This window comes from Aythya fuligula, chromosome 3 (assembly GCF_009819795.1).
Source record: "Aythya fuligula isolate bAytFul2 chromosome 3, bAytFul2.pri, whole genome shotgun sequence".
Classification (NCBI taxonomy): domain Eukaryota; kingdom Metazoa; phylum Chordata; class Aves; order Anseriformes; family Anatidae; genus Aythya; species Aythya fuligula.
The window spans coordinates 2,135,926-2,159,299 of NC_045561.1; the positions used below are offsets into that span (position 1 = coordinate 2,135,926).

Below are 23,374 nucleotides of genomic sequence, written 5' to 3' on the forward strand. Positions count from 1 at the left end.
TGGGTTATACATCTCTGTTTAAGTGAACAAGAATTACAGGAACAGAAATTTTTAATTTAGTGTCCACCTCCATGGATATACATGACTGAGTAAACAAACAAGAACCAACTAATCACAACAAAAAAAGATAACAAACCAAACGAAACAACCCTAAAACTGCCACCTTTCTCCAGAGGACAAAAATCCTGTACTACACAGATCAGGAGCTGTAAATTCCTAATACTGCCCCACTTCCATCTTTAAATTTTTTCACCTTTTAGCAGTTTGCAAGTATTACTATGCTTACCTTCAGAAATTTCAGTAGTCCTATTTATCTGTTCAAGTTCCCAGCCGAGATGCAACGATTCATCCATACTTTGTTTCTGAGCCATTTCTAGAGTCATATTTTCCTCCATGAGTTCTTCAATCTTCTTTCTGTCCATATCACGCTCCTTAAAAATTACGTCAAGTGTAACTTTAGAAAAAGCTATGTCTCAACATGCACCACTTTTTATACTATCAGGTATACCACAGACAAATGCAAAGTGATTTGTTAATGCACAGTGAGACAGGGAAGAAAAACAAAATTATGGAGGACCTAGAACAACAGCATGACAGTGAAGTAAAATATGCAGAGAAGAACTTCTCAACATAACCTATGGATATGACTCCATTTGGTCTTTTTCAAAGTTCACTTCTCTCAGAATATTAGGAAAGAAAAGTACACATAATAAGCACAGCTTTGTAGCACACACAAAAAACAAGCACATACAGAGAAACAAAATTTAATCTTCTCTAGACTACCATAATACTACTATAATACAAAAAGCTGTAACAGGACTAGGTCCACAATGAAAGAGTCTCATCCAACTCTTTCCCAGTCCCTCTCCCAATACATGCTACTTTTACAGAAACTAATTGCAGCTATAAAAATCTCAAAAATTCCAGAAAATAAAAGCAAATAGGGGGTGGCAATCTCTTGACCCTTAAGAAAAACTTATTAAACACAACTACAACAACATACAAAAATAAACACCCACCCACAAAACTGGCAAATCACAATCCTGTATTTTACAATATTTAATTCTGGTGGAAGAAAGAGTTAAAAACAGAAATTATTTTGGGACAAGCATTCTGAAAAATATGTCACTATATTGCTAGAATTTGGAACACAAATTATCTCTTTTATCCAAGTATTTAAGTGACAACAAACCATCTTCAGCTCCAAAAGATTTGATCCCATCCTTCTTACTAGTGAGTCTCTATATGCCTTATCATCATATTTTAGCTATCTTATTAAACACTGTATTGTCTTTGCGATTTTTACCTCCCTAGGCAGAACCAAGACTGCTGTAGGAAAGCCTATGTGAAAAATGTTTAAATTAGGACAGAACTTCCTCTTCTCCCACGCCATTTCAACCACAATGCCTTATTTTATTAAAAGTGCAAATAAACTGCATAGAATATCAGTGGTCTTTTTCATCCTCCATTTACACTTACCATCTCCATATCATGTAATTTAGCTTTTAATTGTAGATTCTCTTTTTCTAACTCATGTAATTTATCCGAACGGGCTCGTGTCCCCTCCAGCTGATCTTCCAACATTGTCTTTGTTTCTAGCAACACTTGATTGTCTTCCTTTAGCTCCTAAGAGAGCAACAACAACAACAATTAACATAGTTTGATGCTACCTGGTTTTAGAAATGCTGAAACATTCTTTTCAAAGCTGTAACAGACACTTTAAAAACAGATTTACAGCAATTTCATATAAATGTAGCTTACAGAAAAATTTACATAACCTGAGAAAAACAAAAAAGAGAGAGAAAAGCACTAAGAATAAATAAGCTGTCAATAATCACAATCGAACAATCTACTGGGTGGCATCCCTGCCTATGGCAGAGGGGTTGCAACTAGATGATCATTAAGGTCTCTCTAACCCAAGCCATTCTATTATTCTATGAAACCATAAATATCTCTGTGATTTGAGATGTAACCTGGAAAGATGCACTGCAAGTGCATGGACTACAACTAAAAGGCTGACTTGAAATGAAAGTTAAAGGTCTGAGGTTTAAAAAAAAAAAAAAAAAAAAAAAAAAGCAACAAAGTATTTTGCATACCACATATTTGAATTGTGGAATTTATTGCCCTATGATTGCTAAGATGAAAAAGCTTACATGTGTTGAGAAGTTATTTAATTTAAAGAATCATCTAGGTTGGAAGCGACCTCCAAGATCACCTAGTCCAACCTCTGACCTAACACTAACCAGCCCTCCACTAAAGCATATCCCTAAGCTCTACATCTAAACGTCTTTTAAAGACCTCCAGGGATGGGGACTCCACCACTTCCCTGGGCAGCCCATTCCAATGCCTCACAACCCTCTCAGTAAAGAAGTTCTTCCTAACATCCAACCTAAAACTCCCCTGGCACAACTTTAGCCCATTCCCCTCGTCCTGTCACCAGGCACATTGGAGAACAGACCAACCCCCACCTCTCTACAGCCTCCTTTAAGGTACCTGTAGAGAGCAATAAGGTCGCCCCTGAGCCTCCTCTTCTCCAGGCTGAACAAGCCCAGCTCCCTCAGCTGCTCCTCGTAGGACTTGTTCTCCAGACCCCTCACCAGCTTCGTCGCCCTTCTCTGGACTCGCTCAAGCACCTCCATGTCCTTCTTGTAGTGAGGAGCCCAAAGCTGAACACAGTACTCGAGGTGCGGCCTCACTAGAGCCAAGTACAGGAGGACAATCACCTCCCTAGCCCTGCTGGCCACACCGTTTCTGATACAAGCCAGGATGCTGTTGGCCTTCTTGGCCACCTGAGCACACTGCTGGCTCATATTCAGCCGACTATCCACCAATACTCCCAGGTCCTTCTCTGCGAGGCAGCTTTCCAACCACTCCTCTCCCAGCCTGTAGCTCTGCTTGGGGTTTTTGTGCCCCAGGTGCAGGACTCAGCACTTGGCCTTGTTGAACCTCACACAGTTCATCGATAAAGATATGATTGGGGATATTGTATCATACCATGGCTAGACAACAGATCTGTATGGTGAAGATCTGGAGGTTACCACAGATCACAATGTTTTGATCTTGCTTCTTGAGTTTTAAGCAAGGTATGAATTACGACAGAACCCAGAAAACAGAAAAACACACCTTATAAGGCAGAATGCTGTAGGGCAGTAGAGCATAAAGAAGTAGGAGAGAGGACATGTGACATGTCTCAGTCTTCATGTGACATGTCTCAGTCTTCAGAGAAGAAAAAAAGTTGCTATGAAAGGTTGTGGATACTTCACTGCTCAGGTCTTAAAAAACAGATGAATGCCAAGCTTTTGTTTGGAGTGGTAGAGGTATATAAAAAGTATCTAATTTTTTAAAAGCTGGACTGAATGAATTCCTGAGACACCCATCCAACCTTGTGACTCTAAGAATCCACATTAAATGTAAAAATTGCATAAAATAATATTCTGCAACTTTGCATTGTAGTTTAGCCTAGTATCTTGTCTGCTTTTGGATCATTTTTTCCCTAAAGAAAGATCTTCAAACTAGTTATTATTCATACCAATTATTTTTTCCAATAAACATTCATTTCAGGTTCTCCCCACTTTTCTAGGGGTCGTATTCTTTAATACACATCTTGAAATTTCCTTAAAACTTTCATTAGCTTTGACTACCACAAGTAATTGTTTCATTCCCAAATCCTACCATCCTCACATTTGCCCAACAAATTTGCTATTTACAGACAGAATGAATGCCTAATAAAACCCTGCATGTTGATGATTTCTTAATTAATTCAAAACGAATTTAACGATCTCCTGTCTGGTCAGTGCATCTTTTTTAGCATGCTTATCCATAGAATGTTGTCATTCTATACTCATTTAGTATTTGCTGAGCCACTATTTCTTCAACACTTTATTTAGAAATCTGCCTTGTGTGAGAAGACTTACACAAGAGAAAAGAGTTATTATATTTACAGTATATTGTTAATCAACTCCCTCTCTGGCTTCCTCGTCATGTAGTATATATCATAAACCGAGGTTCTCCGATTGGTCTTGCCAGCTTGGAGTTATGGTGAATTCTGCTGATTTCAAATGAAACTGCATGGGATTAGACACATGGGTCTTATGTAAGAATTGTAATTTATGATAAAGACCGATTATTTACATATCCCAGAGTAAGAAGCTATGAAACATTGGGACGTGGAAACAGTGTAAGTCAAAGTAACTTTAAAAAAGCCACAGGAAACAAAAAATATGGCTATTCAGTATTTTCTGTAATATACCTCCACTCTAGCTTTGTAGAATTCAATATCATGCAGCCTCTCTTTATACCGGCTGACTTCACTTTCAAGCTTGTCGACTCGAATTGCCTTCTCACGAAGAGCATCTAATTCATCTCTGTACACTCTGGCAGAACGGGCCTCTGAGAGTAAATTCATGTTCTAGAAAACACAGAAATTAAAGAAGAGTATTAAATCCCATAAACATTTTCTCCATGCTCATTGATACATGGTTAGACCCTTTACCTCTTCACAATGCTTAAAAGTGTTTAAAATAGCACTGCTGTGGTCACAGAAATATACAAGTACACAATTCTAAAAATCCTTTGAAGATTTTGATAAATTTCACAGACTTGACTGCTGTTATTTTTTAACTACCATTCTGCACATGTACTAGAAATATATAAGCATGGAGTATGCTTTTACTTTAAATGTATTACATTAAGAACTAATATTCGTAATGTATCTTGCATGAAAAAGACTTTCATCACAGCAATTGACTTTTACCACAGCAACTTCATAATTAAAAAAAGTATCAGTATCTCTTGAATACTGACTACAGGCTACTAAAGCAAAGCAGGATTTTAAAAGTCCATAAAAAATTAGGTAAAAAAAAAAAAAAATCACCTTTGGTAAATAGTGTTATAACAATCAACTTTTATTAAGATTTAATCTTCGTAAATCTAAATCTCTGGAATATTTCTCTATGAAAACAGAGAAAAATACTTGAGTGCAGAACTGTTATTTTCTGTAACCATTGTTTACACACATAAACAATAAAGTATGTTACCAAGCTGAGGTTCACTAACATCCCAGTGAGGTCATTTGCTGTACATTATGTACAAATTTTTAATTTTTAATTTAATAATAATTTAATAAATTTTTAATTTGTACATAATTTAGGAATTCAGACACAGAACATTTTTACAAATGTTTTTCTCATTGAAAGGGAGATGACTATTTCTGACTTCCTGTTCAAACCTCAGGTACCTGCATGGAGAAATTCTAATCTCTAGTTGCTCAATAATTAAAGATGAGTATTGACCGCCAACCTGGATGAATATTTATTTGTCAAATAAATGTGAATCGTGCTGTCCCTTATTACCTACACAGATTCAAAGTATAAAGAAAAACAGCCAAAATTTGAGTGGACTGTTTTTAAGAAAAACTACGCACATGTATACTTACAGGATATGGTAGTGGTAAATATCTTGAACATGGAAATTAAAAAAAACGTTAGAGAAGAAACAGTAACCCAATTCAGAATTTTCTACCAGCATACTAGTCTAAATAAATTTGGAAATTATACAAGCTCATGTTCAGAGTATAAAAACAAAATATATTTTTAAAAAGCATGAAAACTACTTCTTATTACCATATATGATAAAAGAAACAAATAATATTGTTCTGGAAGTGGCAATTTGTTTTAGCCCGCAGTTTTTTTAAAAAACAAACAAACAAACAAAAGATTTACAAAGCCCATACCTCTTGCTGAAGTCTCTTTAGCTCGGCTTCCATCTGTTCAAGTTCTTGTTTACAGTCAAGCAACTGCTCAGTCTTTTCCTCACTAAAAAAATACGAAACACAGTTAAACACGACTGCAAAACTTCCTAACTATCACCTTGTTTGAGAACAAGGTACGGGATTAAATAAACAAAGTCTCAGTGAATATTAGTATCTCATGGACATCACGCTTAGGTATGCATTATGCTGCAGGTATTCTCCAGGTTATAGCCTATATCTAATCTTTTTAATTCAGACAGGTTTTCTGTAGTTCTTTAAACTATTCACTATTTCTTACTTATGCAATTATTTTTGTGATAAGGAATATCTTTGTTTAAAAGAAAAAAAACCAGGAGAACACAAATGAGTGTGCACCAGGAGATTCCAGAAGTAAACTCAGAATAACTTCAAAATACGTATTCAAACAGTCCAGATATTTTTCTAGCAGCACCACAGTGACCACCATGCCACACATGAGGTAAATCAATCCAGTTTTAAAAAGCACTTTTATACTTCTGGGTTTTTTTTTGTTTGTTTGTAAAGAACTAAGCTTTTCAGGTGTCTTTACTCACTAAAAGTAGATATTGCTCAATAACCTGATTTTATGAAAAGCAGCCTCTTTTAGAATGAATTTCAGTTTTATGGAAACAATGCAGTGTTTGGACTCATATTCTTAACTTCCAGCTAATGCTAATTTCTCAATGCTCAGAAAATGAGTTATTTAAACAATGAGTAAATGCAAAAGAAATATTTAATTATCTCAAGGACAGAATAAGTAATGTTCAATATTACAGAAGTAGAAAATACAGAAATACAAAATAAAGAAGTAGAAAAGGGGGAAATAAGAATTTAGTAAATTGAAATATATAATACAATCTAGAAGTATCCCTGTCAAAAAAAAAAAAAAATAACAACACTTGTTTTAAACAAAACTGAAACAATCTGGCTTGGAAAAATAAGTCAATCTCACAGTGAATGACCTTTTTGCAACCACGCATTATTTCAAAAAGGTCTTTGACAGCCTATAGGTATGCAGAGGTTCATCTATATATAGCTCACTGACTGCAACATCAGTGTCCACAGCAGTTATCAAAGGTCTTCCTCTACACGGGTGTTCAGAAACAATAAAGAAATATAAATGCATTCCGTATTACCTTAGGTTATTATAGCTTCACTATTAACATTCATGGTCCAATATTATTGTTTTATATCAAAAACCACAGGACTTAATACAGAAAATTAGCTGTGTTAACTTCTAATTCTGGAATTTCTAGACCACAAGCCTCAAATCACTCCATGCATCCAAACATTGTATATGGCATCACAAAAAAAAACTAATCTTTCCAGATTTTTTGTATGAAATTGTATTAGCTACAGTGCATATTAAACCAGATAGGAAGGATCACGGCCAAAATGATGTTACAAGTAAATTTTAAGCTGACTATTTTTCAACTCTGGAATGAACCTATTTTTAAATGTATCAACAACACTTAATAGCAAATGCTACAGACAGAATTTAATTTACCAAAGTCTAGTATTTTAAATGTACTGCTACACATAAAGGAAATTTATTTACGAATTGAATTCAAATAGAGTGCAAAATGTGAAACGTTCCGAGCCATCACTGTTGCCCTAATTGCATGCTTCAGCTACAGACTAGAGAGGATTGTACTAAATTATACAGAACATACCAGTGTTCACTGTTTAGGCTATCTATTAACTGTCAATCAAACTAATAACAGCAATTTTTTCACTAATTTTCTTGGTGCAGCTGTTTATAGAATATCCTGGGCGGGCTCATTTCAGTAGACACATAATAATACAGACATCAGGGGGAAAGAAAAAAAGCTATATCTTTTTGTCCTCTATTCTTCATAAAAACCAAGATGTAGTGGGGGAAGGGGATTCTCTGAGTAAATCAGCCAGATACTTCATCCAGCCAGCTAGAGATTATCTGATCAACAAACTGATAAGGGCAGACTGATGAGCTGGTAATTTTAACTTATGTTACTTTCAACTCTTAATTTTACCTGTCTTGTCTCCCCACTAGATGCACTGGATTAAAAATCTCTAATTAGGCTGTTTCCATTCTATATAAGTTACTTACATACACATTAAGTTTCTTTAAATTTAGCTTCTGTAATTTTAAGTTTAAACTGCACCTTTCATTCTAGAAAAAAAAAAATATTACATATTGCTATACGGAAAATCAAATTCTCCCACTCTCCCACTATTGTTTTTCTCTTTAACTCTTCCCAATAGCTCAGGTTTGTTCCTAGATTCTAAGGACCCTGAATCTGTTGTCTTCATAAAACAGAAAGAATAAGAAGGTTTTAATTAGAATACGAAAACAAGGAAACACATCTTTGTTACAGTGAGACTGATTTTTCTCAGTACTTGGACTAGGCGAAGGAAGGTGTAACCCCTTAGCTAAAGAGTCACCACCAGAGGGAGAAGGCAGCACTCCCTAACTGGATGAACCTAGCACGCTGGAAACTAAGAAACTCTACCTAACCCCACCTAAAACATTTACTCACATTGCAATTTATATCCTCCATTGCCATAAATAACCACTTCCTGACACTGAACTCAAAGCTTGTTCTACTGTTTAGGTCTGCAGTGGGTAAAGAGGTTTAGTGGAATTAGATTTGCTTCATTTAAATTTGTAGAGTGGCATGCCAGACCCAAGTAAGGAACAGTTATTGAGAGGCATAAAAAAAAAATGGGTTGTGCAGACAACCACAGAAAAAGTCTTCCACACAGAAATAAATGAAGAGAGTAGGGACTGGAAATTACTCTAATGAGTGATTTTTTACTATCTGCAACAAATTAAAATGTTTTGTAAAACATGAATGAATCAGGTGAGTATTTCTTACTATATTTCCAAAAACAAACAGGTAACTTATTTATGCTGCAAATAAGCAGCATAAACACTACAAACACTACAGCACCATCTCCTTTTAAGTATGATGTTTTTGCTACTATTCCTTGAGCAATCAAGGACACAGCTCTTACTTTCAGTTCTTACTTGCCTGCCCCCTAAAATATCCTTGCAAAAATACTCTCTTAAAAAACATATATGCGTACAGGTACATTAAAGCCACAGTCAAACACACATTACTGACCCAGAAGAACAGAGGAGGCACACAGAACTTGCCTCTCAAACAGTACGGACACTACGTGTAAAAAAAAGCAATACCGCATTAGATTAGTTGTGCATTGTTAAGATGCACTCAGATGAAAAGCTGCGTTTGTCACAGTGGTCCACAAAAAAAGCTTACATGCTAGAAATACACATTGTGGGGTGCAAGAACTTAAAAAGGCATTCTAAACGCAAGAACTTAAAAAGGCATTCTAAACCATAATTTAACATTTGAAAAAATGAAGAATTTATTTCTAGAGCATTACTGTTGCATGACAGAAGCATTTTAAAACTACAACTCTCAACATGTATCTGTACCCTGCATGTACTCACAGCTCTTGTCTAAGCCTTCTTATCTTTGCTTTGGCATCTGCTAGCTCTACTGACAGGTGCTGCCTGCTTTCGGTGCGTTTCATGCCAGGAGATCCACAAGGTGACTGTGCTGCTGATGCATGAGGTAGAAAACGGAGGGAGTCCCGTTCTTCTGAGAGTTCTATGATAGTCTAATAAAGTAAAATATTAATAGAAAAATATGAGTTCTGCAATAGAAGAAGTTAGAAGTCCTACATACACCTCTGTACCTAAAGCAAGTCTTATATAGTCACAGCTATTCAACGCTAAGTTTGGGGTATTCTTAAACTAATCAAATTTGGACTTAAGCCCACAAAAATTATCAGTGCCCAGAATGGACTGGGCAATGAAATGGCATGTATTCCTTGAAAAAATACCAATCTCTAAATAAAGAATAAACATAAAGAAACTGGTGTTATTCAGTGAGCACCAGCATCCTTGCCAGCTGAATAAAGCATCAGACATATAGGAGTATTCCTATTTGATCATATAAAGAAAGGTGTTATCCTAAAATGAAAATCTCTTCTACAGTAAAGCTACGGGTAGGGTTTTGAGCAACCTGGTTTAGTAGGAGGTGTTCCTGCCTACGGCGGGGGGTTGGAATTAGATGGTCTTTAAGGTAAGTTTCAATCCAAACCATTATGTGATTCTATGATTCTGTTTCTCCTTTGCTTTGCTAAAAAGGATTACCACACATCCTCTCCCCTTGTTTTTAAGTTTCTGTTTTACTGTGAACTGGACAAAATTGGTAACTGTCACAGAAGTACTTGGAGTAATTACAACATTAACATATACCCATGCTACCTACTGTGAGGCAAATCTGAGACCCTGAAGATGAATCATAACTTGTACTTTTTAAAAAAAAATACAGTTCAATTTCTTGATTCTCACACTGTACAATGACCACTTCATGATAAGCTTGTGAAACCTCCCCTCCTAGTATGGATTCTGCTCCAGTTCACTCCAAGTTGTATGACACAGTAACACAACAGGCATCTCTCAGTGACTGGCATGCAAACAGATAGGTTACGGATTCATGGAGTCTTCAGCTGCTACAACTCTGGATTTTCTGTTTATAACCACACGTGAATGTTATTTGAAGGTGTCTCAAACTGTTTATCTGACAAAGATCATCTGCTACTATCTCTTCTAGTCTGTCACAGCATTCAACAGCCAGTATGCATGCACACTGTAACCACCTGCAACAACTTTTTGGCAGTAAGGAGCCCTCATTTAAATACACTAATGGAGTATACATTGATTTATTAGTTCTAAAAATAGTAGCTTTATCATTTTCTAAGTCATTTTTTGTATTTCACTTAAGCAATAAAGCACATCTGTACCTCTGAGTGCTTATCTCTTTCATCTATAAGTCTTTTCAAATGTAATGCCATGTTTTTCAAGAGAGGTTCAACATATTCTTGTGTCAATACAATGACCTCCATCCACTGCAGATCAAACACATTTTCTTGATTATGAGTTACCTGCACAAAACAAAGTGAAAGAGAAAAAGCATCCTCTTTAAAACTCTACGGGTTAAATTCCCAGACAAGGTATGGAAAAAAATATTTATGAAGCTATTCCATTACATTCAGTTTATCTACATGAAAGATGAAAGCAGTAATCGTACTTCTGGCAAAACAAAAAAGCAAAAGGTGACTATAACATACTGCATACATGAGATTAGAATTATTATATCATTAGAATTATTATTAGAACAAATGCAATTAACCTGCTCACAACACAGTATTCTACCGCTAAAAAATAGAAAAGCACAAAAATGACTACATACCTCTTGAATATGGGCTGCAACAGCTGCTCTTGTGTCAAAATCCAGACACTGGATACTTTCAATGAATTCTTCTTTTTTCTGACACTAAAAATGAATATACATCTATTACATATACACACATATATATTAAATTACAAGTGGTTTCATTCTTCATTTGTATTTCTAAGAGCTAAATATAATAAAGCTGAAATTTCAATAATGACATTACTGAATTATTATCCAATAATTTTCTTGGCCAGTAAAAACTTGGTTTATGCCACATTGTAGTAGTTATGATGACCTTCAACATGATAAAGAAAAAACAGCTACGGAAATGGTGGCCAGGAAGAAGTTTCATAAAATTTGAACAAGTAGCTATTTTAAGACAAAGTGTTCCGCAAATATTTTTTCCAGTGACCTCCTTTAATACTCACATCACTGATCTGAGTTGTTAAGAATGTATGACTGATCTATTTTTTCATTTTAATTAGCTGAATGGTACCAACCTTCCTAACAAGAACAGCAGTCCATCAGAAAAGTTTATTAAATACGTGATCATAGGAACAGAATATCTCAGACAAATTTCCACCTTGTCATCTATCCTTCACTGATCTTACTGTCACTTGCTCAATGCACAAAGTAGGTTCTCTCACTGAGAGATATAACCTACTTCCACAAAGAGTTATTACTCAGCTACTATATAGGATAGCTCACTTACAAATTTCCACCTTATCTGCCTTGTGGCCTACTCACTCACCAAGCCTGCAAAAAAGGTGTAACACAAATCCTCACACATAAGCAAATCTTCAAAGCCTAGGCTAGAGTCGTCTAGAAGGTAAAGTTTGCATGGTCATGACCTATTTTAAACTGTAATTTTCCTAGCAAAACAACACAGAGAGCCAATACTGGAAAGATTTGCTTCTTTGCTTGATATGACACACTGGAGTAGTCTGACTAGGGACACTCATACAGTTCAGATGCATCCTCATACAGTAAAGATCACACACATACATCTCTTCCACACCTATGGGAACTAGCAATATGAGCAATGAAGGTTGGTTTTGGTTCACAATTCACTCCTCTTATTTTTGAAATCCTAAGCAAGCAAACAGTTATTGTGCAGGTTAGCATTATGGACTTGGAATTTGTTTCCAAAGACTTAAGTGGGACCGCTCCTAGCTTAGGCCCTTGATCATCAATTCCAAAACAGATACAAAGCAACAGTAACCCCACCAAAATACTCTAGCTCTAGACCTCAAAGGTCTTAAAATATACAACCACTCTCTCACTCATTCATCGTGCTTACATTATAAATTGAAGTCATCCACAAACTTTAAAGAAACAGAGTAGGCAGAATTAATTCAAACTGTTTCAGTAAGATAAAAGAAAGAATTCTTTGGTTTTTTACTATTTTATTCCTTTGTTTACAGTATCTGAGGTAAATTAACAACATTACAATTAATAAACAATTAGAAATCCTACAAAGTTTGCCATATTCCTACAGTAATACATAAGGGGTATATGGTTGTAGCCATTTTAACTGACAGAACATCCAGATTTTCAAGGGTATTACCACTAAAGAAAGAAAGGTCACAGTTACATGCAACCTCTGATATTAAAATAGTAAGATTAGAAGTCATTAACACTTAAACTATTCCAAACAAATGTAAACGTAATTATTTAAACTTACCTGAACCGCACACCCAAGTAGCAGCAGGAGTAGTTTTTTTATTTCTTCAGTACCTGGCTCTAAGTAAAGAACAAGAATAAAAAACAGTAGATGTAATATAGCAATTTGAGCGCTTCTTCCTCTACCCCTCAGAAAGCATCATTTTTTCATCATTTTCACATAATTTATGTTAACTCAATTTAGAAAATAAAGACAAATAAAACCCCATCTTTCCAGCTTCTGCCTTAGTCCTTTTTGCCATTTAATTGCCAACTTTCAGTGCTTACAAACAGCTTAACATCCAGAACAGAAAAAGCAACATTTCAGCCCATCACACAGCAAAACTCAAGTGATATTTTCAGAAGTGTTATGGATACCTACAATCAAGTTTTCAACTGTAATCTCATGTATCTCAAGATATGTGCAAAAGCGCTTAAATTATTTGCCACCCTTGAGCTGTAATAGTTAAGTGACAGGTTGATTTAAATTATTTCATAAAGCTTCATGAGATACTACATTGGATACTCATGTGCACATCTAAAAATGAAAAAGTATTGCCAAATCTGGCCTTAAAGCATCTTAATCTCTTAAAAAAGGCTTAAACCAAAGAACTCTATTTACAGGTTAGTAAAAATACATTTTACACTCAAAATATATTATAGCCTGCCATAAATCAAACACTTTAGGATGGCGAAATAGCTCAGACTACTTGGATTAAACTCTACAGGGCCATACATCATTTTGCATTACTGAAACATTAAACACTGTCCACTGAATTATTATTATTTTATTATGAATTAAAAATATTATGAATAAAAGCATTTCACATCTTTTCTATGATATATTCTGAGCTTATTTTGTTCTTAGCTAACAAGACAGAAGCTATGCTGCCACACATCATAATGCTGGGTTGGGCTAGAAACCTAACTCTTATTCCACAGGGAAGCTCTGCAACATAGCTGGTTTAACTACCACAGACAACAACAGATTGGCTTCAAATAAACACTATGGTCAATGTCTAGGATGTAGTAAGGTATGCATACACATCCTTGAACCTGACCTAAGTTACTGAAATCCCATTTTTAAAGGGCTCGGTGATCATAGATGATCTCGTATGATCATAAGATGGTGATAATCTTGGGAAAAAAAAAAAAAAAAAAAAAACTTGATCAGAATCTTCTTTTTGAAATGTTGTCCTTTGATTTGATCCACTAGAGCATTTTGTAGGTGGTACAAATTTTAAATCCTTCTTAAAAAGTTACAGATATGAGGTAATCTTCATCAAATGAGGAAATTAAAAAGAAATCAAGAAAAAGCGAAAAGGATGCAAAACCCTTGAGAGACAGATGCTAAGCTTCTCCAGTTCTCTGTGCACTATAATACTAAGAGCTTTCTCCAACACTGACTCAACCTGTTTCTTTTAGAGGAAGACATGTATAATCCCAAAGAAGAGGTAACACTTACATTTTTCAAAATCAAAGGTTTGTCAAGTAGATATATGGCAAAGAACACAAAGTCAAGCAGGAGATCATTAATCATTTGATAGACTTCTTGTATCCCAAAAATTTGAGCTGTGAAAGTCTTTTACACAGAAAACACCAGTGAACATGTGTCATGAGAAACACACTAGTTCAGCTAAAGAAGCGGAATTCCACCTGGCTGCCTATTTTAATCAATAAAGATTGAACAGAATATTGTGATAGAAGGAATTCACCTCAGTGTCTCACACACTAAGTTCATTTATCCTAATAAACTTATCTCACTTCTTTCAAAGCAATTCCTGAGCTCCTCTTAGATGCTCATTTACACACTGGCTCAGCATCTCCCACTGGCTTTTAAAAGCCTACCTGAAGACTGCTCCCATATCTCTCCCCTACATTCCCTGAAGAAACACAGCAAAATACTGAACAACCCCAGCTTACCACTGCTACCAACCATTCTGTATGTTTTTCTTCCTTTTTCTCCATCACAAATACAGACGTAGATCATTGATACCTCTCTTCTACCCCTCCAACTTGCTGCTTGAACTTTGTCCCTATCCCACCCTTTGATCTTCCCTACGCTCAATCTTATTTGTGACTTTTCATATCCTCTGCAGCCTTCCATCATCCCCAAGTTTGCTACCTCAGAAATACAAACTGGTCTCAGTCTTTCCTCTTCCCACTTTAAAGAACATTCACCTCTTCATTATCTCATTTATCCTCCTCCTCTTTAATTTAACTTAGCATTTACAGTCAGAGCCTGTACCTCATCTCACCCAGGTTTCTTCTCAAGCTGGCAGCTTGCCATTTGTCTCAGCTAAAATGTTTCTTGATGAAGTCTCTGATGACCTCTTTTTAACCAAAACTCAAATCCAGCATTCTATCTGCATTTTCTTTGATTAGCCAACTGCCTCTGATACAGTCAAAAATGTTTCTCTTCCTGATGCCTTATCTGCTCTCACCTTCTACAATGTCATCTTCTAGAATTTCTCTACTAATCATTCCTTACGTGTAAAGTACTGCAAGTGGGAAAACTGAGACGTTTCTAAGAGAAGCCACAGCTACAGCCTAAGCCTTAGTAGACAAAATCTTAATCACTGCCAGAGAATCTACTTTTACTGTGGCAACTTGCCTTGATGCAGATTTAGAAAACAAGTCTCTCCGAAGGTCACTGACGTTTGATTTTGCTACACTGTCCTGCCAAAAAAAAAAAAATCCCTATAGGGATGAGGTCTTCTTCAAGTCAACCTGAAGGGCAGTCAACTTGAAAAGGGAAAACATTTTGGATGAAACCCAAAAGAATGGCTCTACCTTTGGTTTCAGTTAAAACTTCATGATGAACTCCAGCAGGAATTTGAAACATCTTCTAGAATCCTGTCCATATACCAGAATTTCTTACAATATGTAGGTTATACTACAGTAAAGTCCGTATTTTCACTCAAATACAGTAACTTTGCCAAAGGAAGCAATACATGCACCAACAGAGATTCTAGCTACCAAACCCCAAAAGCTACAATAGACTTAGCTGAGGTCCTAAAACAGGAAGAAGCTTTCATAAGAACTAAATCATAGATTTCTATGTGTATGTCCGAATACTAAATTCTTTGTGTTTTTGTATTGGTTTTTTATTGTTTTTTTTTTTTTTTTTTTTTACTAAAATTTCCTATTATGATACACAATGTTAAGATATATTTTGTCTCAGCATCTTAAAGAAAAAAAGAAATTTCATAAAAAAAAAAAAACAGCATTATAGTCTGTTTTTGTTGTTGTTGTTGTTTGTTTTTTGTTTTTTTTTAAGTCTGCTTTTCCACTACATCTGATTTCTAAGCAAATCCGTGGATTCTTTTGAAAACCTTGGGAAAGCCTGGAATCAAAATATAAAAGCTTTTGGAACAGATGAGACCACACTCGCACTCCTTGGTATATATGACAAATTACATTATCTACACACAGAAAAACTGAAAAGGCTGCGACTTTGGAAGCAAAAGCAGCAATAATTAAAAGCAGAAAGTAAACATCAAGTAAATTAAATCAAGATACCTACATAAACGGAATATATGCAGATGTGATATGGAAAATACCAATGCTATGAACCCTGGAACTGAAAACTGAAGTAGCACAGATGGTTCTTCTTGTCAATGAGGAAAATACTGTCTCACGTACACTGATGCATGGCATATAAAACATATTTGAAAATAAAAAAAATAAAGAAAAAAGAAAAAGAAAAGCCGGGGAAGCTACACAGCCTGTTAGAGTAGTTCCTAACCTCTCTGCTGAGGTGTTAGAACATCAGAAGTAGAACACCTGGGACACATTAGACCCAAGTAAATAAATTCTGCCCAATCCATAGTGGCTCCATGCAGGCCAGGTGTGTCTGCTCCGTGCTTCTGGAATTGAGAGCATGGTGCAGAGATTCCCACGTGGCTGTGGAGAGTCAGCTGGGTCCATACAGGCTAATTTTCTTGGTCTGAAAATTTCAACTCTCAGAGCTGGAAGCAAAGAAGGTGAGGGCATGAAGAAGACAACATCAGTTCAGGGGAGAAAGTAAGAAGGTAACTGTAGTATTTTTCACGTAATGATGAAAGAGAATTTTGGGAAAGGAAACAAAGATTAGCTTTTGGACCAAGTGGGATGCACCGAACTGTCACATTTCTCAAGTATAACTTAAGTAAAGATAGTTGAAAAATATATTAGCTGGGAATACATGAAACATACACTTTGTCCTATCAGTGACTCACTGGTTGCCAGGAAATACACTTCATTTCAGCATGAATCCTAATGACAGCCAGTGCTGAGGTTTAGAAACAACACATTTTTGTCAAGAAAGGACCTTTGGTGTGAACAAAGAAAGCGTTACTCACTATTAAACCATTTGCTAAAAGCACGTATATGATCTGTTGAAAGACTCAACGTTGTATTAACTTTATTTCCAGTGAAATATCACACGTTATTATATTGGTATCAATTTTCACCTTATTTAAAAATAAACTTACCAGAAAAAGGATTTCTGCCTATTATTAACACATTTGGTAAAGACATCACGATCAACTGCTGCAAAGTCTCCTATAAAAGTTAATTAAAATATTATTTAAGTTGTATGTATTGAACAAAAATAAACATTAAACACTAAACTGAAATTAGTACTACACAAGTAGTTTTAAATTACACAGTTCTTAATACACGCATATCCAATACTTACTTATTTGGACTCCAAATGAAAAGCTTGCACTTCTATTATAGAAGAACTACTTCTATTTGTTTTGCTGGTTTGCAAGATCATCTCAACATAGTGAAATCCTCTTGTGGTAAGGAGGTGGCGTACAGATCTTATGCCAACTAGATCTTTTGTCTTAGAATGCAGCAAAATTCCTTCAAATTACCAGCGTTTATGTTTCTCCGAGTAGCTTATTGACAGGTGTTTATTTTGTTTCCTTTAAGTTTCATTTATACAATGAATGATTAACTTCCTCTATTTCATGCCCATTGTCTCAATACCTGGATGTGAAAATTACAGCTTTTTTGATACATTTATGCTGTGACAATCCTGAAGGTACAAAATCCTATTTGCCTGATCAGTCAGTGTTTTAGTTTAAGTCCCACACTCAAGCAGCAGCTTCGCCTATCTATTCTAGAGATTGTATCAATGGATAGTTACTGTCAGCCAGTAATGGCTGTAATCAGGTCAAATCCCCAGTCTAGACAAAGCCTAATTCTTCTGAAGCAGAATAGTCTTCCTCCTGTTCCCAGATGTTTACTCACAGCAGATACCATCGTATCAGCAGCTCTACTGTCATGCTTTTTGTTTTTCCACAGTGATAGACTTATTAGTATCTAAAATGCTCATCTGCAAAAGCAATACTGGAGTTGGACTTGATGATGCTTGGAGTGATGCAACGGAGAATATTCTATGATTCTATGAATATTCTGTAACACTGCTTTACATCCAAAAGACACACAACGTGTGTTCTATAATGAATTTAAGTGTAACAGCGTAACAATCAGCATTAGAAAAATCTGTTTGTTTTACGTCAAATCTGTGGAAAGTATTAGCTATAGCTGTACTTCGAAGTTCTGACCAGTTAACATAGGACATGCAAATATCATCTAAATTGGTTAATACTAGACTGAAGATGCGTACTCTCATTACACATGCCTAGGGCAAATTATAGAGTTAGGTAATAGCTTTGACTTACTCAGATATCACAAATTACAACCAACCATAACTTGTATTTCTGACACCTTGATAAAGATCATTTTCAAATATTAAAAAAGTGAAGTGTACCACAGGAAGTTTAAATCAATAAAAGGCATATAAAATAAGGAATTTTGTGATATTTATAGCTACTACAAAAGAGAATTACATACTTTAAAAAGTGCAGGTTTTGTGGCTTTTCTGTTTCTTGTTTTTCCCTTGTAGCTCAAATAATTCCATGATGCTATTATAAAGCTATTTTTACTGTGAAACAGAGTACAAGAAGGGGTAACCAAAAAATGCATCCTCTGGACTAATGAGATTATCACCTCTCTTCTTACTAATGATATCTCTGCCTTGTTTCAAAGACATCCACCACCTTTTCTGTCACACGGTGTTAACTTCAGCAGTGCAGTTGCTCTCAGTTTGTGTTTACTTTTGAAATAACTGCTTCTATTAAAAGCCTGAAAAAGTTGGATCTTGTGCATCCCAAAATCCATGTATTTCTTTTAACTGTTGGTTAACCTGCAAAAATAAACTAAGCCTATTTACAAATTCTGGCTTTTAGAATTCATAAAAATTATTTTATTAAATACTGGTACATCATCTGTCAAATGAGGCTTATAGAGAAGCCCATGGCAGTCATGGAAGTACACTGCATTAAACCCCTCAACCCCACCAAAACTTAAAGGGTATTTGGTTCTCCTCAATCAGTTGCTGAGAACAAGCCCACAGACTTCCAGTAAGTCAAAGCTATTACCTACCTACCTACTTCTGTGATGCTTTAGAAGGCAGAGCAGCTGGAATGAGCAGATGCAATTGTAATTACAGAGTAGAACAAAAACAACACAGGAACTAAAAATCTTTTATAACCTTATATGAAATTTTAAAATTTGAGTGTTATGTTCTAACAATGTAGGTTTTTGGACAAGTACATTAAGTCAACAAAGTATTTGCTACGTCAAGAGATTTTCCACAGATGTTATAAAAACAAATGGAATAAACCAGCACAGATAATTTCACAGTAAAAAGTTTTAAGAGTTTTAAAAGTTTTAATGCTAAAAGTTAAAATTCTTATATTCATTGATGTCTTACTCTTAATATAACATTCCAGACATTAACTAACCTTGTATGTCAATAAAGTGATTACTTCCCATTACTGTCAGATCTCAGGCATCCCATTCAGAACATCCACCAAACAAGATGCCTGTTCAGACAGCTGCCTGAAACAATCAGGTACGAGGGAGGGCTCACGCCTCTGCCAAGGTGTACTCCAGGCACCAAGAAGCCTCTCTGACTTGATTCCAAGACATCCATTAAGCACAAGCTTCTCTGCCTTGGATAATTTCACAGGTGACAGGACCTATAGTGACCCCTTTCTGAAGCTGTCTGCTACGCTGCCTTGCTAACCCATGCGTAGGCTGCAGGAAAACACCAGCTGCCAGGCTGCACTAAATTTGTGAGGAAACAAAAACAACACACCCTTCAAATCCCGAACAAATCCCAGCATTAAACAACCTTCTTTTTGGAATTATCCCCATGACCTTGGAGCCAGGAAGCTTTACAACTGATCTATGTGGATATATGCAGATGGGAGTTTGAAGTACTGGGACTCCTGCTGAAGCCCACACCAATGCCTACTGCCACCCCAACGATATCTGGACAGATAGTCTGGAAAGCCATAAACTAGATAATAAATTACATGGTCCCCTAAGTTATCATCATTATTAATTATATGTTTTACATTTAAAACTAATGAAGAATTGACCCTCAACAGCAAGGAATTTTAGCTGAGGAACAATATTCTAGGTTGACAGATACAGTCCCTAAAAACAGGACTTAGAGTAAAATCTCCTTTGTTGTTTCAGTATTGTGTACACATATTGATTACAGCCTTATTTGGAAATGATGAACCACAGGATAAATTGGATATGACAACTATCCTCAGTACAGGATGAGATGTACTGCTTTATTACATGTTCTTTTTAATTTAATCTTTGCTTCGGTTTCATATAAATTGAATGTGAACAAATGATTTGATTTACACACACTTAACGGGAACTGCCTGCTGTTTTGAGTAATAATAGAAGATGAGGCTAACAAAGAAGAGGGGATAATTTGACAGGTTCTCCTGGTCATCACTGCCTCCCTTCTGTGCCCAGATTTCAATGGTAGCTTACCTTCCATGCATTAGTTACAGAATCAACTGAAATTTGAGAGTTTAATATTAAAGTGGCAGTACTTTAAGTCCAAATGCTAGCTACAATGAACAGTAACTTCAAGCACTTAAATAAAATATATTCAAAAATAATTCAGAAAGGAAAGAGAATGGGATAAAAATAGCATCTGAGAAAAAAAAAAGTTTCTATCTCAGAATAAAACATCAACCATAATAACAACCTTTTGTGCCAAATGGATTTACAGAGTGTATTCAAGACACACGCTACTCAGTGAATGTTGTCACCAGACTATATAATTGGATTAAAAATATAGTAATAACAAACATGAATTTGAGACAGAAACAAAGAACTCTGCAACAGCTTCATCTGGAAGGGATAGTGTAGAAATATACAGGGTACTGAAATACACATTCCTTCTCATATAATATAAAATATGTTCTTTCTCACATGCATGTAAAGCATGCATATACTTTATCAAGAGCACAGAAACTTTTGCTTTTGCAATATTAGTGAAATCAAACTACAGCTGACAAAAAGGCTAAATATACAGAAGTACATAACACTACTGTAATAATTGTTCCTTTTCCTGCAGTTTTGATGCTGACAGTTTTTGTTTGATTTACTGACTTTTTTAAAGCAGAGATGTACAATGTACATTTAAAACATACACCTGTAGATTGTAATATTCTCTACTACAACTGTAACTGTGTTGTAAATTTCAATGTATGTTTCAATTTGTGTAATAACCCATTTCAGTTGTTTGTTTACATCCACACTGTACCACATCTGAGGACTGCTGGAGCAACATTCACGGGGCGCAGATAATCCTGTGCTTGACAATGCCCAGCAGTCCTTCCAGCTCAGTTTCCTCCGCAGATCCTTTCCACACTTCCCCCAACACCTGCAGAGCTGCCTGCTACTCTTAGACTAGGAGCCCTGCACAGTTGTCACCCACGCTGAAGTTACAGGGCTACCAAGCTTCCTCACCACCTTCCCAGGAGCTGTGTATGAGCATATGCCAATCCTTAAAGGGCAAGGGAAGCAGCATTTACCGATAAGCTTAATGCCCAAGCCAATGCCCTTGCAGGTTCTTGACAGACGAGTGTCACTAATCAAGGAAGCTGCTGGATGAGATCATGACAGGCAATCTCTGCAGGAATGAAATCCTGCCTGGCCTGCTCACAGCTGGACTAGCAAGGCTTTCTTTTTTTTTTTTTTTTTTTTTTTTTTTTTTTTTTAAGTGTCACAGCTGGAGTAGCATACTTCTTTCTATCTTTCTTGTTGCCCCACCTTGCCCAGTTTCCTCTTCTTTAATCAACCAGCGAACAAAGACTTCTCAAAACTAATCTGCTAGTACAATCCTAATTGTAGGACAATCCTGTCCTACGGTAAGAGGCAAAGACTTGGGCAGTAAGTCCTTCTTGAGAACCAGACTTGTAGGGACTCAGAAACACAAATGCCATGCTTCCACAAAACCCAGCAAAGATCTCAAAATGAAGAATGGCCAGAAAGAAAAAAAAACAAAACAACAAAAAAAAAACAACACGTAAATTATTTCTAACAGAAAGGTTTGAAGCAACATTAAAAATCCTGAATCACGCAAAGATCAATTACCAAAAAGGAAGCAGTTGTGCATTATACTGCTGCACTAGGACTGACTGATAATGTAAGGCCAAAGAAGCACAAGGAATGCTTTGTTTTCAAATAAAAACCATTCTTGTCATCACTGTATTTTCTGTTGCACCTGTTAAGCGAAACACTAAGATGTGTTTGAAAATGACCACCGTTAGGAAATGGACAAGCCTAGAAGTACAAGCCAGCAGCATGTATACCCACATACAGTAGCTGCCAAGAAAAGAATGATGCGAAGTAGAAAATGCCCAGTGGTTGGCCACTGCAGGAAACGTCAGCTAGGAATTCTCACTGTACGATGGAGTTTTTAAGAACACACAGTATGTGTGTACATGTGAGGAAGTACAGGTTCTGCCATGATGCACTGTTAGAGGCAGATCAAAGGAGATCAAACCAACAAATCATTGGGGATGTTTCAAAACGTTACTTTTATTACCTTAAAAGGTGTAACTGCAAAAAGTATACTTAGAAACAACTATAAGCAAAAGATACTAGAAGAAACAATTACTGACCTGATAGTAAGTTTTTATTTGCTTCACCAAAATAGACAAATTCTGAATCCTTAGTGATGTATCATTGTTGACTTTTTTGTTTATCCTCTGATTAGCAGATTTTGGATTACTGCAAAAAAAATGAAAATAATGAAAAAATTAAACATACTGAAAATTATTCTTTAAACCTCTCTATTTAACAAATGAGATAGTTAATGTGTGAGCATAACTTCTTCTTCTAATAATCACGCCATTTTGTCCACACAAGTAAGGAATAGTGGAAGTGACTGCAGAGGCAACGTGTGTTCTGAAATGTGTTCTGAAACGAGTCAGGTTAGCACCCAAATGTGTTCAGGCTAATAATGTAATGTGTAATTGGGAGCACCCATCACAATTACAAGAGAATGTATATAAGATTTTTTTTTGGTCTGGACAGACACAGCTTTCCACTGCTCTACAAGCAGCCCCATCCCTGACAAATACAGAAAGCAGAACACAGCTGTAATGTAAATATTCCAGCACACGTTACAGACATCAGTAATCATTCTTGATGATGCAGACAATTATGAATAGCAGAATTTAGAGTTGCTACATTAATGAATGTCTATACACTAACAAACTTTATGATGCTATTTTACTATCACAAGGCACAAAATCAGAATTAAGTTTTAACTTTTACAACGAGGAATATGAAATATATATATGAAATACACTGG

The 23,374-nt window shown here is 35.9% G+C and overlaps 1 protein-coding gene across 6 annotated transcripts in view; it reads right to left on the reverse strand.

Annotated features, from left to right (window-relative positions):
* Nucleotides 1-23,374, reverse strand: part of CCDC88A (coiled-coil domain containing 88A) — an 80,798-nt gene that overhangs the window by 37,532 nt on the left and 19,892 nt on the right. For all 6 annotated transcript variants that reach the window (XM_032183767.1, XM_032183765.1, XM_032183764.1 and 3 more), the window contains exons 4-13: nucleotides 22,680-22,788; nucleotides 17,157-17,226; nucleotides 12,704-12,762; nucleotides 11,035-11,118; nucleotides 10,586-10,726; nucleotides 9,225-9,394; nucleotides 5,732-5,813; nucleotides 4,250-4,408; nucleotides 1,480-1,626; nucleotides 287-431 (exon numbers count right to left, since the gene is read on the reverse strand). In XM_032183767.1, the coding sequence (XP_032039658.1) occupies nucleotides 287-431; nucleotides 1,480-1,626; nucleotides 4,250-4,408; nucleotides 5,732-5,813; nucleotides 9,225-9,394; nucleotides 10,586-10,726; nucleotides 11,035-11,118; nucleotides 12,704-12,762; nucleotides 17,157-17,226; nucleotides 22,680-22,788 (1,166 nt within the window). The remainder of the gene's footprint in view (nucleotides 1-286; nucleotides 432-1,479; nucleotides 1,627-4,249; nucleotides 4,409-5,731; nucleotides 5,814-9,224; nucleotides 9,395-10,585; nucleotides 10,727-11,034; nucleotides 11,119-12,703; nucleotides 12,763-17,156; nucleotides 17,227-22,679; nucleotides 22,789-23,374) is intronic.